At 37.1% G+C, this 18543-nt stretch overlaps 1 protein-coding gene across 2 annotated transcripts in view; it reads left to right on the forward strand.

Annotated features, from left to right (window-relative positions):
* Window positions 1–18543, forward strand: part of LOC5578680 (acyl-CoA Delta(11) desaturase) — a 95213-nt gene that overhangs the window by 26453 nt on the left and 50217 nt on the right. The window contains exon 1 of one of the 2 annotated variants that reach the window (XM_001657028.2): window positions 3712–4669. The exons of the other annotated variant lie outside the window; for it this stretch is intronic. Within the exon in view, the coding sequence (XP_001657078.2) occupies window positions 4300–4669 (370 nt within the window). The 5' untranslated portion in view covers window positions 3712–4299. Of the gene's footprint in view, window positions 1–3711; window positions 4670–18543 lie in introns of those variants that run through there. 2 annotated transcript variants of the gene reach the window in all.

Raw genomic sequence — 18543 nt, forward strand, 5'->3', positions numbered from 1 at the left:
TTGATAATATCTCTGATTGGGGCAAACATAAAAAATATCTTTTGACGGCATTAAAAAGACGAAAAAAAATTGTATATTATATCAAAAAATAACAGATGTGTTATTTTTGTAACTCTAATAAAATTCCCTGAATAACAAAGGATTTTATGCAAAAAAACTTTAATAACTTTTGAACTAAAATAGATATCATCAATATGTTTGCATGAAATTTTGCGTTTTGTTAAGTTCTTAAAATCGTTCATAGACCACTTTGACGAGAAATCTGAAATAAGAAAGATAGGGCTCTACAACTATTTTGAAGATTTTCATAGTATGTATTTCTTTATTATTTTGTATTTTGAGCCTGAAAATAAAATTGTAGACAAAAATGAACCACAAAATTGTTTCTAAAAATGTAAGCTTTCATACTATCTCATTTAAAACTAAGGTGTTCCAAAATATCATATAAATCATATAATCAACTTTTTTATTTGCAAAAATACTGGTATATACTCTTAGGCAAAGCAGTAGAACTTGAAATGTTGATCAACTTTTCCAAAAAAAGTTTTTCTGTAGCTCAAAATTTGACCAATCTGGAGCATTTTTTCTTATTCATCGCAGGGTAGCCCAACAAAAATAAGTTTTTCAACTCTAGTTTTTTTTAATATTAGTTTCTCGTCAAAGTCGTCTATGAACGACTTTTAGAACTTAACAAAACGCAAATTTTCATGCAATATGATTGTTGATATCTATTTTATTTCTAAAGTTATTAAAGTTTTTGTGATAAAAAATATTTGTTTTTCAAGAGATTTTATTAGAGGTACAAAAATAACACATCTGTAATTTTTTGATATAATATACAATTTTATTTTGTCTTTTAAATGCCTTCAGAAGATATTTTTTATGTTTGCCCTACTCAGAGATATTCTCAATCAAAGTAGACATGTTTTTGAGAGAAAAAACAACAATAACTCCCAAACGGAAGGAGATAGCGAGTTCTTTCACTCACCAAATTACGCATTTTTCAAAGCTCTAAAAGTGTTTCATAGACTACTTTGATGAGAAATTTAAATTGAAAACTCTAGAGCCAGAAAACCAGTTTTATTCGGACCACCCTATGTCACCGTAGGAAAATAGCTCAGAATCGGTCAATTTAAGAGATACAAAAAAACTTTTTTTGGTAGAGCTGCTTGAAATGGAATGGTCTACAGCTTTGCTGAAGCATGTATAATATAATTTCTACAAATAAGAAAGTTGGTTACACAATTTCTATGAAAACATGGTCCACCCTAATTTTCAATAACATCTAACAAAGGACCTTACTAATACAAACATCTTTATAGAAGACCGTTTTTATCTAATGTTTCATTCTAAAGCTCAAAATGCATCTTTCCGCGTAAAACTGATTCCTGGACCATAGTGCTTTGTAAGAATATTTCAAAGTTATCTGTCAAATCGTACACTTCAGGTTAATTATCAGAACTCCAGATCTGAAAGACTTCCTGTAAGAGCTGGTGTTCCTCAAGACAGCATTTTGGGACCAATATTATACAATATTTTCACATCTGACTTACCTGAGTTACCTCAGGGGTGTCAAAAATCCTTGTTTGCAGATGACACAGGCCTCTTTGCTAAAGAAGGAAGTCTGCGTGTCATCTGTAGTCGATTGCCAAAAAGGTTGGATAATTTTTCTTCATACTTTCAAAAATGGAAGATTTCTTCTAATGCTTCCAAAACTCAACTAATAATATTCCCACATGAACCAAACGCTCTTTATTTGAAACCTTCAAGTAGACATGTTGTGACGTTGAGAGGAGTTCCAATAAATTAATCAGATGAAGATAAGTATCTAGGGCTCATGCTAGATAAGAATTTAACTTTCCAAAATCACATTGAGGGCATTCAAGCTAAATGTAACAAATATTTAAAATGTCTATATCTCCTTATTAATGGAAAATCAAAACTTTGTCTTGAGAACAAGCTTTTGATATGCAAACAAATTTTCAGGCCAGCCATGTTGTATGCTGTGCCAATATGGATTAGCTGTTGTAATACCAGGAAAAAATCTCTGCAGAGAATTCAAAACAAAATTATGAAAATGATTCTTAAGCTTCCTCCCTCGTATAGTACCAATAAGTTACATAGAATATCCAATGTTGAAACATTGGAGCAAATGTCAAATAAAATAATTAATAATTTCAGGCAAAAATCGTTACAATCTTCTATTGAAACGATTAATGCGTTATGTATTTAGGTTAAGTTAGGTTAAGTAAATTGAAAGCGTTTTTTTTTTCTAGTAAGCAGGTGAAATCAACTCACCTGTAGAAAATCTATGTATGAGATCTTATTAGGGCCTTCCTTAGCCGTGTGGTTAGAGCCTACGGCTACAAAGCAAAGTCATGCTAAAGGTGTCTGGATTCGCGTCCGGTCGGTCCAGGATCTTTTCGTAATGGAAATTTTCTTGACTTCCCTGGGCATATAGTATAATCGTACCTGCCACACGATATACGGATGCGAAAACGGCAACTTTGGCAAAGAAAGCTCTCAGTTAATAACTGTGGAAGTGCTCATAAGAACATTAAGCTGAGAAGCAGGCTCTGTCCCAATGAGCGTCCTAATGCCAAGAAGAAGAAGAAGAAGAAGAAGATGTATGAGACATAACAAAAGTTAAAGTTTAATTTTGCAGACTGGGTGGATTGAATTACTAAAACAATTAATAAATCATTGCTTAAAATTCCTTCAAATATCAATAAAACCAATATTTTCTACAACATTTACGATATGTAGCAAAAAATAGTGATGTGCTGGACCGTTTCTGAGGGCGGCAATGGATTCAGCAGCCCCCAATTTACTGAAGACACATAATTGGATCTTTGAGACAAACAGATTTTTTTTTCGTACCGCAGTGTTATTTTGAACGCACACTATTTTGAAACGAGAATCCGATATGATGGGAAAGAGACCCTTTACAACGTGGAACAATTGAATAGCCAACAGCATCATAAAACCACCGGCACCATTCATTACATCAGTTTAACAAAAGGGGATTTTAATTACCCGCGCAATGGAGAATATTGATGTCGTATCTTCTCACATACTTTGCATTGATTGGTCAATGCACTTGCTAAATCGGAAACCACAGATCACCTGAGATCAACATGACGTACTACTCATTACTCCATCCGTTAATGAACAATAAAGTTACACAACGTTGCTCTCTTTCAATTCGGGAGCCCCATTTTACGCATGCCGGCCGAATGTTTCAATTAATATCAGCCAAAATATACAAAAGGTGTTTGTGCCAAACAAATCACTGCTGTCCTACCGTAAATCGGAAAGTATTACCACATCATTTCCCCTACCCACTATTGGAACCTCAGAAGTTATTATTACGGGGCACACGGCCCAGAGAGAGCCGATTCCAGTTTTTGGCTGTACCCAATATGAGGTAAGCGAAGCCCGTCGACTGAATGCAACTTTCGGGGCCTCTCAAAGGGCCAAAAACTTAACAATAAGAAAGAAAAGCTTCGCACGGCAAAACGGTCTGCCCCCTCTCCAAAACCAGATACACAGAATCATCAGCAGACGCCTTCGTCATGTAAAACCTAGTTCCGACGAATGGAAGAGAGATGGCAAAGTCAGCTGCCGTCGTTGATTAATCTGGCACGTTGATGGTATGCCTAGCACTAATACTTATCCCAGATTCGATACTTGAAGGAAGCTTCATATAGAGCCATGGCTCAGTAGATGCCGATCTTTCGAGACGACGAAGCCACTTCAAGAACCAGAGCGTTTACTACCGAAAGTAGTATACTAACGTGACTTCGAACGTCCGAATCCACGGGCCGCTAGAAAACGATAGAGGGGGATAGGGAAAAACTTTTGTTTCGGTACATTCAAAACTGCATGCAGAGTGAATGCGCACACGCGCGAGAAAAGGCGGGTAAACCAAAAACAATTTTGAAAAGGCATAATAGGAAAGAGTAAGTGCGCTAAGACGTAACTGTTGAGTGCGCGTGAAACTCCAGCGCCAAAGATTGGCATCTCAATATTTGGACCCTGCATTGCGCCAGTGGAATCTGAGTCGGTCGGTCACGTGTGCAAATTTGGCGATCGACGGTTACAGTGGACGAGTTTCAGTGATCGCCGTGTGACTGAAGAAGTATTCGAAGCCGCTTTTCGAAGCAAGTGAAACTGGATGAGGCGGTGATTGTGAGAGATTCAGAATTTTATGGAAATGGTCGATTGGAAGAGTTGAAGTTTTGATTGATATCCAACTAGTTCAGAAAATCTGTGTGAAAGCGTTTCAAAGCATCGAAAATGGCAACGAAGATGGCCAGCAGTTTTCAGTTCCTTGGTGGCAATTCGACAATGGATATCAATGGCAATGGCAAGGGTTATGGGAAAGGAGTGTCAGTCATCAGTGACGCGAACAACAACGAAACGGTGCTGGACGATGATCATTCCATTTCCGAGAAGGATGTAAACGCCTACCTGCAGCACTACAACAAATGGAAACAGTCGGTGCTGGGTCATCGATTGACGGAAATCCTGCGGGATTACTTCGGCTACGAGTTTGACGCCGAGATCAAGTGGAACAATGTACTTATGATAGGCATCTTTCATGTGATAGCAATCATTGCCTTTTCCAAGCTGATCTGGATAGCGACGCCAATTTCGTACCTCTGGGGTGAGTAATCTAGTTTGTTTTATGCAGTTTAAGTAGTTGTGCGAATTTAGTTAAATTAATTGTACAATCATTTTTAAATTATAGAGGCATGAAAAACGCCAATTAAAGCCTTATGTCACCTTCGTTTCATTTTTAATCTTATTAAAACAAATTCTCGTATGAAATATTGCATACAAGCTGTTACTTTCAACATAGACAAACAGACGTCACTGCTAGCACAGCTATCAATTTTAAACATAGACACACGGATATTGACGCCGAGTGCTAAAAATACAGTGTTTGGACAATCGGGAACTAGGTTACTTGTCATATACCAAATATCATAATTGAGTGCCTTTTTTGCTGTACGGCGAAATCAGCAAGTGTTGCATCTGTTTGTCTGTGCTTTCAACATTGAAGCTGTAAAATTGAGATTTTTGCACATCATGCTGCAAAAAGGGTTAGTGCCGGACATTAACTATTTATAATTAAAATGATCATTCTACTCTGGGCCAGGGAAAGGAATTCGCCAGACAAAACCTCTAGCGCTCGAGGAATACATTTTTTTGGATTGATGTTTTGAAGATTTATCGTTAATTATATTTTCTTTAATTTTATGATAAAAGTTGGTCAGAAATTCCACCATTATGTAAACTTTTTTTTTTATTTCGCATCCTAGAGCTTTTGAGCCTTCATCAATTTTTTAGTATGTTAAAATAAGACAAGTTTTCGAACTCATCAAAGTTTCTAGCAATTCAAATTAAAAGTTTTTTTTGTTAAAAATGTAAAAAATACTAGAAATTTACGTTTTTGTACTGTTCACGTCAAAATCGAAAAATGTTTGAGTTAAAAAAACACAAATTTTCTATCACTTTACCCAAAAAATATGCAAGTTCTTGCAAAAACTTATGAAAATTCTGAAATATCCAAATGTACCGTAAATTTGATAACGCTAAGCTTATCAATGTTCCGAAATTTGTAATCTACCAAAAGTAAAAGTTTACCGGATAAATAATTTGATACAGTTGAGATCCTGAGTTCAAAATGATCAACTTATTCGTGTGAATGTATTTTTTTTATCATTCTACTATAAGATTTTTTGAAATATTCTGACGAATTGGGATTTGTCAGTTAAAGAACACTGTCTCGTATACACATGGCCTTTGGGTTTAAGTTGAATCTAGTACATGACACTGCAGACGGATTTTTCGACTATCGAAAAACCTCTCCATATACGATGAAAAATAACTTCTTTTGTTTTATGATATCATTCTTAATGTCTACTCCTCTATTTTTTATTGTATTAACGATACTAGTGACTTTTCCGATAGGTTAACAAATCACGAAAAACAAGGACGTCCATTCATCGTAATTGACAGAATGAAGAAACGGACCTTTTCATTTTCTAGATATGTAATTGTTCACTCGGAAGAAAACTACCTTTTTCGTTCTTGCAAATGCACGATTCTAAATAGAACCTTAAGCTAAGGAAGGCTTCGCGGATAACGTAAGCCGCTATAAAACAAATCCATGCTGATGGTATCTGCGTTCGATTTCCAGACGGCTCAGATTTTTTTCGTAATGAAAATTTCTTTGACATCCTTCATTGAATTGTATTACCATAACTGCCCCACGATGAATGAATGTAAAATGGTTGTTTTGGCAAAGAAAGTTCTTCTTTAATAACTGTTGTAGTGCTCTTTGAACTCTATATTCAAAGACTGACTGGGTCCCCAAAAGGGATATAATGCCAAGAAAATTGATTACTGTTTTCACACAACGCGAACGGTGTGCCGTTTTCCATCCCTGGTTTGCAAGTTGCCACTTTCTCAAAACTTTTTGCTCTGTTTCTGTAATTCCATCCCCACCTATTCTCATTGATGTAACTAACATAATCGAACTTCTAGTCCCTGCGAGTGTTCCGGTCACCACCACTAACAAGCATCCATTCGAACCTAAGTCACAACAAATCCAACACACATTATATCACGCAACCTGTTTGATAGGGTGACCACAATAACGCACACATAAAAGATGCAAGGCGTTCGTTGCATGTATCCCCACCTCCTGATCTGATTAATTTGAGCAATTCAACAGCATGGCAAACAACGTTTTATCAAGTGTCGAGCGCTGATTGGCTGGCGCTTTTTCGCCTTAAAAAACGTTAAACAAGTAGATGTTTTGCCATTTTTATATCGTAATCATTCTTCATTTTGTTCAATTTCCAATATGATCCTAAAGCCCTGTCCAAATATTAGTACCAAACGCTTAAGGTTATGCCAGAAACACATGTTTACTTAAATTTTAAATCTTTTTTGTTTGTTTAAGTCAATAAAATATATTTTCCTGCTTTTGTGATTTTGTCACACCCCTTGTTTCAAACTCAATTTTTGCTGTATTCTATTTTCCGTGTCCATTTTCAAAAGTCAGATAGGAATAACCCCAGTGTTAAAAAGTCTCATAGATACAAGCTCTGTGGCGTTTTTGTCGACTAAGCGAACGTCAAACATGGTCAAAAATGTCAAGGTTCAAATTTGGACCCCATTCTTATCAGGACCGTTATATAGAATATTTTCAATCTGAGCTGGAATTGTAGTTGTTGCGGTTGGGGATCCAACAATCGACATTTAAATAAAACTTTCCTTTTGGATAAAAACGAATAAACGTAGAACAGACGGTTGGTATGTAGTTAAAAAAAACGTATATTTGACATAAGCGAAAAATTGAATTTAGTACTATAGCACTTATTTCCGCTAGATACGTGTATTCCGACCTCAACTGTAAGGTTGTTTTCAGTATCGTGTACTAGACTCGACATCAAGTCAAGTCGAGTTTAGTACACGACACTGAAGACGGCCTTACAGTTGAGGTCGAAATACGCGGAATAAAATGGTATAGTACTAAATTCGATTTTTCGTTTATTTCTAGGTATTCCACTAAACAGCTCGAAGATTTATTATCATATATTTGACGATAAAACTACAATAATAAATTGCTGAAGAAGATCTAATACGGATCGAAACGTGGGAGATGAAGCACTGTATCAGGGAGGGAACATTGTAATTTTCGATCCCAGAAATCCGATCGAATACCATCCCCGATATAGTCACTTATGACATTAAGGTTATAGTGATGACTTACTTCGGAAGGGAAGTAAAACCGTTGGTCCATAGATAAACTAATCCAGGACAAAAATCTCAATAATAAAGAGAAAAAAGGAAATAAACGCTTTGAAATACTTTAACCTAAACACGTCACGCATTAATCATGGCAATAGAAGATTGCAATGATTTTTAACTAAAATTATAAATTATTTTATTTGACATTTGTTCCAATGTTTCAACATTGGATATTTTATGTAACGCATTAGTACTGTATCAGGGAGGGAACTTCAGAATTATTTAAAAAATATTATTCCTGGTATTACAACAGTTAGTCCATATTAATATTGCAAACAATTCATAGACTTGTTAGTATAAGAAACGAACGGTCATCGGATCGTACCAACGGTTTCTTGATCGTCTCACCAGTTTCAATCCTCCCAAAGCAAAATACTGTCAACGAAACATTTCGAAAGAAGTCACAAAACACTAAGCTCAATAACTGTGTCCATCCTAGTGGGAACGTAACGTCAAAATACGAAGAGAAGAATTTTAACTGCCTAGAGTCCATTCAGTCACGTAGCCCAATGGTTAACCGGTTACAGGTGTTTGACGAAGCCGCCATCGACGAGCGCTACGTTCCTGCTTTATCCTATATCCTTATGATAATCGCTTTAAGTTATTCAAATTATTCATTTAACATTTGCTAGACAAACAGACGTAACACTTACGAAAGTTCAATCTGGGAAAAGAACATTAAATTTGGAACGTGTTTTGCGTTGTGGGTTGAAAATGATTTCTTCACAATTTCATTGAACGATTCAAGCGTTGGATGTGATTACGTCTAACTATTGGCATAGCCATTTGATGTATTTTAGGTAAGTTCCATAAATTACCTCACACAAAATTTGGCATATCCAACACATGACGTAATTCATGAACGACTTGTATCGACGTTATAGGTGGATTAATTAATTCCATTGTGCTCAAAATGTGTTCAAATATGGTAAGTTTCCAAATGTTAGATGATCGAATCCCTCGCTAAATCTCGCACGCCCATGAGAAAACCACGGGCTGTTCAAAATTTGGCCTTAGACCGTTCAACACATGGCAACTTGTGAGGCCCAAATAGCCGTAGCGCTACACGCGCAACTATTCAGCAATACCAAGCTGAGGGTCGTGGGGTCGAATTCTACCAGTCGAGGATCTTTTCGCATAGGAAATTTTTTAATCTTCCTAGGGCATAGAGTATCTTCATGAAGGTCACGCGATATACTCATGCATGAATAACACTGCGGAATACGTTTTTGTCTCAAGCACAAAAATACCGTTTTTGACACAATTAAGGGTTACTGAATCCATTGTCGTTTTTAAAAATAACATAGCACGTCTAGTTTTTGAGATATAGGCCGTTGAATATGCAAAAATTGACTATTTTAGCCAACTTGCATGCAAGTTTGCCAGCTTGTAAGGCAATTTATTTGCTTAATTTGACACAAAATTCAAACCTTATGTGTATAACAATACTTATCGGCAAAGTTTATAATACTTTCGATGCGGAAATAGTTATTTATGCAACAAGTTGCAAAATGAAGATTTTTTCAGCACGAGTTGTACATTTATCCAACGAGGCTCGCCGAGTTGGATAAATACAACGAGTGCTGAAAAAATCGAGTTTTGCAACGAGTTGCATACAACATTTTTTGCTATTTCGAAAAATGCCGTTTCAACTGGATGAACTCTAGAAGCACAAAGAAACATATCAATAGAACCCACATGGGCATACAGCCAAGCGTTGTTTCAAGTCAGTATTTTTCAATCACTTAGGCCGTGATACAGCAGTACCCATGAATGTCACAAATTTTCTCGCTCCCATCGGTATCATGCAGATCTATATTCCCTATTGGAAGAATAAACAGGTAAGAACGCTCAGACAGTAGCTGACGATCTGATCCCACATCAGTCGCTAACCTGTGTCGGAACCAGATCGCACAACGGTTGTAGACTTTAGTGAAGTGACTCGCCGTGTAAACCAAATGGGAAGTCACTTCACTCGAGTCGAGAGTTGCCACCTCGCTATACGACAGAATCAGATGCAATTGTGCTTATTCTGTGCGAGACGAGTAGGTGTCGACTCGCTTCCATTTGATAAACATTAGTCGCCTCACGACACTCTAGGTGAGAACGACTCGTCTCGACTCACACGCTGCCCAGAATAAGCATGGCATGAAGAGAGTGGGTTGACGCCTATGAAAACAGTACTGAAAAGTGCTACTTTTCAGCACCGAAAAGAGTGCTGAAAAGTAGCACTTTTCAGCACTGTTTCTTTCGGTAGGAAAAGTAGACCGTTATGTTGATCAACTTCTCAATGAAAAGTTGAGTGGTTTGCAACGGAATTGCAAAATAGTTATTTAGGCAACAAGTTGCAAAATGATGATTTTTTCAGCACGAGTTGTACATTTATCCAACGAGGCTCGCCGAGTTGGATAAATACAACGAGTGCTGAAAAAATCGAGTTTTGCAACGAGTTGCCTACAACATTTTTTGCTATTTCGAAAAATGCCATTTCAGCTGGATGAACTCTAAAAGCACAAACACACATTTCAAGAGAACCCACATGGGCACACATCCATGCGTAGTATCAATTCAGTATTTTTCAATCACGTAGGCTGTGATACAGTAGTACCTACGCATGAATGTCACAAGTTTTCACGCTCCCATCGAAATCAGGTAAGACAGCACAAACAGTTGCTGACAACAAATGTTGGACTATTCGATTCCAAATCAGAATCACGTGGTCATTCATGGGGAGAGGGAGCGTCTGGACAATGATCACGGGCCATACAAATTTTATAAATTTGTGTATGGACAAATGACCACGAGGGGGGTAGGGGTTGACCAGGAATCCCAAAAAACTGATCACGTGGTAAATGGACAGCCTCTGTCGGAATCAGATCGCACAACGGATCAGATGCAATTTTGCTAATTCTGCGCGGCATGTGAGGCGAGATGAGTCGAGTGAGGAACAATTGTCGACTAGCTCCCATTGGATTAGCTTTAGTCGCCTCACATCACCCGAGGTGAGAAGGACTCGTCTCGACTCACATGCCGCGAAATAAGCACAAATGGCATGAAGAGGCTGGTTTGTTCGGATGATGCCTACCAAAACAGTACTGGAAAGTGCTACTTTTCAGCACCGAAAAGAGTGCTGAAAAGTAGCACTTTTCAGCACTGTTTTTCTCAGTAGGAAAAGTAGGCCGTTAGGTTGATCAACTTTTCAATGAAAAGTTGATTGATTTGCAACGGAATTGCAAAAAATTATTTTTTGATGGTTTGAAAAAGTATTGTATTTTCCCATATAAGAGAAACGACAAATTTTGTATGGAGACAGCAAGCATGTCAAAAAAATCGGTTTAATCCAAATTTAATCGCGCAATTTCAATAAAATTTAATCCAAAATGAAAATTTAAGTGCAAAATAGCATGCTTAGTGGATTAGATCACAAAAAATATATAAATTATACTTTAAATTTAATGCAAACATCAATAAAACCAGTGTTTTATACAACTTTGGCGACCTATAGCTAAAAATTGTGATGTGCTGGAACATTTCTAAAAAGGCATCAGATTCAGCAACCTCAAATCTACTCGAGACACATAAGTTGATCCTTGAGACACGCAAAAATGTAATTTTTGTTACGCTGTGTAATGAATTGACAAAAGAAGTTCTCAGATAATAAATATAGAATGATGAAAGTATTTTCGATATTGTTAACTTATATGTTTATTATTCGTGCTGTTTCAAATTTGAATCAAGGTCTCCAGAATATGAGACAGAATGAGCACAGTTCTCAGCATTTGAAGCAAATTATAGTTCCACAGATATTGGTAAAAATGATAGTAAAACATGATTCAACAATGTTTAGCAGCATACTCAATAGTTTACAGTTTGATTATGCAAAGAGATAAAAATTTTCACAAAAAAGAGACGCTTTGTCCACTCTTAATCGAAATATTCGAAGCAAGTGTTGCGCTTTCATACATGGCAAAGGGTTTGAGTTGTTTTCATTCCAAAAGCTGGAAGAAAAAATAATTTTTTAAAGACAATGTGAAAAATTATTGATGACTTCATCATTGTTGACTTGTTTAATGGAAATGTATCCTTTTAAATGTTAATTTGCGTATCAAACAGGTTAATGTACCGTTATAGCGCTGAATTCCCTGATCATTAAAATCGAAAAAACACTTCAAGCAAAAGAAATAGCCGTGGTTGCTTTTCTCGATGTTGAAGGGACATTCGATAATGCGTCCTATAGCTCTATGAGTTCTGCCATAGAAGCAAAGGGCTTGGATAAAAGCAATATCGCTATGCTAAAGGACCAGACAATTTCTGCTGATATAGGCGGTACACAAACATCTATAAGATCTACTAAGGAATGTCCTCAAGGAGGAGTGGTATCGCCCTTACTGTAGTAGTTCTTAAAAATCTAACAGATCAAGGTTTTGAGGTAATTGAAAACGCAGACGATGTGGCCATGGTGGTTCGTTGAATGTTTGGTAACACGATTTCCGATCGGTTGCAAACTGCGTTAAACATTACGTTCAAATGGTGTAGATGTGAGGGGTTAAACATAACCCCATCGAATAGGTGAAGCTCACAAAGCTTCCTTCGAATTGGGTTCAAATTCATTTTTCAGAGAAGTTAAACACTTTGGAATAACTTTGTATAAACAATTGAACTGAAGCTCTCATCTGAATAAGGTCATAACTAAGAGTACCAATGCCCTAGGAAAAACCTGGGGACTGGGACCTGTTACGCTAATCTGGATTTATTCAGCAAAATTCCAACCAAAAGTTTCTATATTAGACTGCTATGGTGGTCCAAAACGGTGGTAGGTCATTTGGCATAAAGCCGTTTGACATAATGGTCATTTGACATTAGGTCGTTTGGCATAATGAGTCTGCAACCAAGTATTTCTTAGATGACATTCGTTTTTACGTTTCTATTAAACCCCTCCGACGACATAAGGCTTATTTTGGAGTCCATTGATACAAAAGACACTTTATTTAACAATCATATGCCCTTGAATAAAGTAATATTTCTACATAGGCTGTTGTTGAAGCTATATTTTTTTAGATACAGTGAAACCTCCATGAGTCGATATTGAAGGGACCATCGACTCATGGAAATATCGAGTCATGGAACAGCAATCCTTTGCAAACCTGCTTATAGGGAACATCATAGTAACCATGAAATTTTGTTTTTAGTATGGTTCCATGAGTCGATATCGAGTCATGGAACATCGACTCATGGAGGTATCACTGTATTTCTGTTTTCAACAGATACTAGGGCGGCAATCTATAACATTGATCTGCTCAAGTTATCAGCGAAAAGAGAATTCGATTAGTGCTGTTACTCCGGTGATTCTGAACGCAGTTTTTGATGTCCTTTCGCTTATATTATGACGCAATATTTTTTAGCGCCCAATCTTCTATTGTTTTAATCATATATTTTGCCTTCTTTTAAAATAGGCTTTGCCCTATATATAAACTGGTATGAGAAAAAAATTAGTAAAGCTAAATGTTAAACATATCTATATTTTGCTATTTTATCGATTCTTGCATGCCGTGCTGTTAGAATGATCATTACGTTAGAACCTGCTTATAATTCAAAATTAATTATTTTTCACAAACACTTGGTCTCCTTTCGAGATATGCTGGAAAAACTATTACAATCAACTTTACGTCCCAACTGGGACAATTTTTGACATTCATAGCTTGGCAAATCTCTGAACAAAAACCACACTTGTTCAGCACCTACCAAAATTTTTTGCCATGGCTCGTTGATGTTTATCTCGGTAAAAGCTTCAAAAAAATGCCGATATTCATTCTAAATCACTCATTATGCCAAACGTCCATTATGCCAAGCGACCATTATTCCAAACGACTTTATGCCAAACGGGGTACAATCGGCAATGAAAAGTACATCTTCATTTGCTTTGGATGCCCCTATTAATATACTTGCCTCAATTCATTGAAGTGCAAGCTGCAAAAATGCCGTGCAGTTTATCCGTTTTAATGAAATACTAGATGATGATTTGATTGGTCAAATGACGAACATCAAGGAATTCAATTAGAATTAAGATATGAAAACAATAGAAGATTGGATGACAACGAAGATCAGCTATGATGTTCCCTTCAAATTGATGAAACCAAGCCAGTTATCACATTTTTTCTTACCATCGTCCGGATAGTATCATTATTCTAAACAATGAGCGATTCCGATTGATCGACAGTCGGCAGCCGAAGTGGGCCTGGCTGGTCTCCTACCGGAGAAATATAATCCAGAATTTCCGAAGCTACCATCACCAACAGATTACAAATGACACTGGTTTCTTCGATCGTCCGTGTCTCCACCGGCAGATTCTTTGGTAGATAATTATATTCTGAAAAAATTTACATCGATAAAACGAAAATTCCTGCTCGAGTGTTCCAAACCCAGTTCAAATTAATAATTTGACCAACAGTATTATTATTAATTACCGAAATAAAAAAGTAAACAATTTTTCAATAAAATATACTTATTTGGACTAATAAAAGTAATATATAATGATAATTCAACAAAAGAAGAACAACTTATTGAACTGTTCTGAACTCTCCATTTTATTCTAATAATGATAATTACACAAATACTAAAAACGAAATTCATAGGCACTCTCCAGTTTTCTAAGAATGGTAGATATATAAATCACATTTGCTTCATTACGTTACTGAAATGCGTTACGTAGAGAATCATTAGCAAACATTTTTCAGTTCAGTTCATTGTACTAGAAAAACAGATATGAATCGCCGTTGATTCCAAAGACCTTGAAAATATAAATTACAAGAGTTCTGACGTTCTGCATAGCTCACAAAACATGTCAAAGCTCCCTCCTGATACTCTACGATTCTATATGCACATACAACTTTATAAAGCATCCGATGTACTCAATTCTCACCCGCTAGACCAGAGTTCAATTCCCGGTCATACTTTTACACCTTTTTAGTCAAATTGTCAAAGCAGTACTGTCGATTTCTAGAACTCGACTTTCAACAGTAGTTGATTGATTTTATACGTCTAAATGATGTAATTGTGCATCATATTTGCGACGGGACTGAGGTGCAGCTTAAATGACGTGATATTAGAATTTATTTTTTGCTGTATACCTACCTTGTACCTTGATTATTTTCCAGTTTTTCCGAACCTTTAGGGTCGTCAGGTCTAGAGTGTCCATTTCCCGACCATTTTACTCGTCTGAACTGAACAAATATATGTTTATTTTTTGCTTTTTCATGTGTTTTTGCAAGTTACTCCACAAGGGTAACCAAAAACGTTTTTGAATGTATATAGTGTTTAAGCATAAAATTAACAAATATTTTATCTTGTCAATTCGTTCCCTATTTAGTACTGTAACTTAGAGCAAATGTCTCAAATGGCATATTTGAACCGTTTGTGTGGTACGATTTTCAGGATTATTGTCATACAATCCAACGTGTAATATAATTCTCGCCTCCACAAAACCAATAAAAAAAGAAACAATACCCAAATCCTCACGAAAATCTTCCGTTTTATAGTTAAGGTCAACAAACAGTGAAATAAATTAAAATAATTTAAATAAATGCTAAACGAATGAATTCGGTTATACTTCGAAGTGTTGAAAGTTTCACCCCTGTTACAAGTTACCCCGTTTGACGGTATTGTCTGCAGCACTTCATGTTAGAAAACACCTAAGCGTTTTCAGACTGACTCTTCCAACGTCCATTCTTCGTAACCGCGTACACCGGAAAAATTAATGTTTTATACATTGCGTAGTCGCAACACATCTTCTCACTCTGGGGAAACGCCACAAGTGTTCAAAGGTAAACAAATTCTTGAACAACTTCAAACACATCCCCATCAAACACTACCTCGGCACCTACACCACCAAGCCTACACGCTCAAAAAAGAATGGACCAATGCACGAGTTCATTATTTGAAGTTCTAGCGGTGCCGTGTTATTTATGTGACCATGGAAACCAGTGAATTCGGCACCGCTCAAACGTCAAATTAGTAAACTCATGCATCGGTTCATTAGTCCATGCACGAGTTCACTTGTTGACGTTTGAGCGGTGCCGTGTTATTTATGTGACCATAGTAACCAGTGAATTTGGCACCGCTCAAACGTCAAATTAGTGAACTCGTGCAATGAACCTGTGCACGAGTTCACTTATTTGACATTTGAGCGGTGCCGAATTCACTCGTTGCCATGGTCACGTAAATAACACGTCCCCGCTCAAACGTCAGATAGTGAATTCGTGCACTGGTCCATGGTCCATTCCAAAAAACTTGAACTGTCAAAATTACACCGTGAACTACTTCGCGTAATCATAAACATTGTCGAAACCAGGCAACACATTCATCTAAACATGATCTACACTCAGGCAAATGGACTATCGATAAACATAGGAACCCCTTATGAAAATTCGCCACAAGGAATCGGGTTGAAATTCATAAATTTGCCTTATGAAACAGAAATTTGAAAACAAAAATAGTTTTCGCGGCAACCTGGAATCGAACCAAGGACCTTGCGATCGATAGGCTCGTGCTTACACCCCGCGCCTATCGACGCCTTGGTATGGAATGATGCTAAAACGATACATAAATCGTTCGTATTGCGATAATCGTTTCATCTTTCATAAGGCAAAATGTATGAATTTCGATAGTCCAGTTCGCTGCGTGTAGTTCACGGTGTGACAGCTGTTCCCAGATGCGAGAGCTCATTACTTCCATGTACCTCTATCTACAACCATGTACTTAGTTGTGACAGAATTAATAGACAAGCCTTTCCTCGCTGTCTCCCTCTTCAGAGGTACGACGACCTCCTCTGCTGACCTGCGATCGATCCCAATAAGGTCGATATCGTCCGCACGCCAAATCTACTAAAAGCACCCTCGAGTGCAATGTTGAACAGTAAATTCGAAAGTACATCTCCCTGCTTCAATCCATCTAACATCCCTCGTCTGCAATCCGAACACTTGGTTTTGAACAATCCTGCGTAGCACCTATCAGCCTAATCAGTTTTGTCGGAAAACAAGTTCAGACATGATCTGCCACAGCTCATTTCTTTTCACTGAATCTTACGTCGCCTTGATATCAATAAACAGATGGAGAATCTGCAAATTATATTTCCGAAAATTATATAAGATTATTCGCAAGGTAAACGATATCGAGGGGCCCTCACAAAAACCAGCTGGTATTCGCCGACGAAGGTCGATCGGTCTGAGTCTGTTAAACAGGATGTACAGTATTTTGTACGCCGAATTCAGCAGGTTTATCCCTCTGTAATTGGCACACTCCAGTCTTTGCCCTTTTGGTTGGGCTTATGAGGCCATCCAACCAGCCGGTGAACATTTCTTCGTCCTCCCATATCGTCAGAAGTACTTCGTGGGTCGACTGCTAAAGCAGCTCACTTCCGTTCTTGAAAAGCTCGACCGGGTCCTTCCCAGCAGCCTGAGACTTCTTATGTTTACATAATTGTTGGCGAGGTAGATCCAGGAACTTTCATTGGTTTCCTTCCTTAGAACATTGGTTTTCCTTTATAGCAATACTGTTATTGTTTTCAATATGATAATATTGATTTCTTTCTTTTAGTCAGTGGTTGTTCTTCCGTGTCATGTTGTAAAAGGGACGAGTAATATGGTAGCTTCCGTTTCAATTCAATGTGTGTTATTCCCTTATCACGTCACATAAAGGGCTCTTGCCAAGGCGAGGAATATTTCTGTGGATTCAACAGTACATTTCTCTGTTGCAGTTCGATAAATAAGGGTAATTTTAGACCATTTATGATGAAACAATAGAAACGTTATTCTGGGTAATGACATAAAATTGTGACATCTATTTCGTCTCAGCTTTTCTGCGATTCAGTGTCTGTTCAGTACAATGGTTATTTGGCCTAATGGTCATTCGGTTTCATGGCCATCAGCTTAATGACTTTGCATCGTCTGACTACTTCCTTCATTTTATCAATTGGTAAAATCACATAAAATACCACCATGCGTGGTGACATTGGGCCTAGGAGGTGCCTTTGACCATACTTTTGGATGCAACTCATGACTAGTATTGGCGTCTCAAAACTAATCTGTTGCAATCTAGTGGTTATTTCCAATGGATACTTTGTTTTACTCAAATAGCGTTGGGTAATTTTTAATCGATATTGCTTCGATTTATCGATTTTTTGGATCGATCTTAGCGACAAAAAAATAATGAAACGATTTTCGTCTTTCGATATTTTTTTTATTCTATCTAGCTACTTGTTTTCATATTACTTGAACAACTTGAAGAATTGAATCGAATCAGAAATACAGATTTACAGCATTCTTTTAAATCGGTGAATTAATTTTGCAGGATAAACTTGAATCGATGCAATAACATGCATATTTTAGCAAAATTTGCCCTATGCTAGGCCTAAAGCCACACTACACGACGGTATAAACAATCATCACAAAATCCATCGAGATGTTTTATGCGTTTTCGTTAGCCAAATAGTTTCAAAGCTTGTCGTTAATCAAGGCACAGTGCTTGTTTTATCTACGATAGAAAACCTCTTCAGTGAAGCACTTCATTATACAGCTCAAAGCAGACTAATCCCAATTGAAGTCACCGAAGTACAGTTAATCCTGGCCAGACTTAACGTCAAATAAAACATTTCTCGCTTAATTTATGATCTCGCCCTAAAATCCATTGGTAACCAAGTGTGTAGCTTATTGTTACGGAACA

The sequence above is a fragment of the Aedes aegypti genome, chromosome 1 (assembly GCF_002204515.2).
Source record: "Aedes aegypti strain LVP_AGWG chromosome 1, AaegL5.0 Primary Assembly, whole genome shotgun sequence".
Lineage (NCBI taxonomy): Eukaryota > Metazoa > Arthropoda > Insecta > Diptera > Culicidae > Aedes > Aedes aegypti.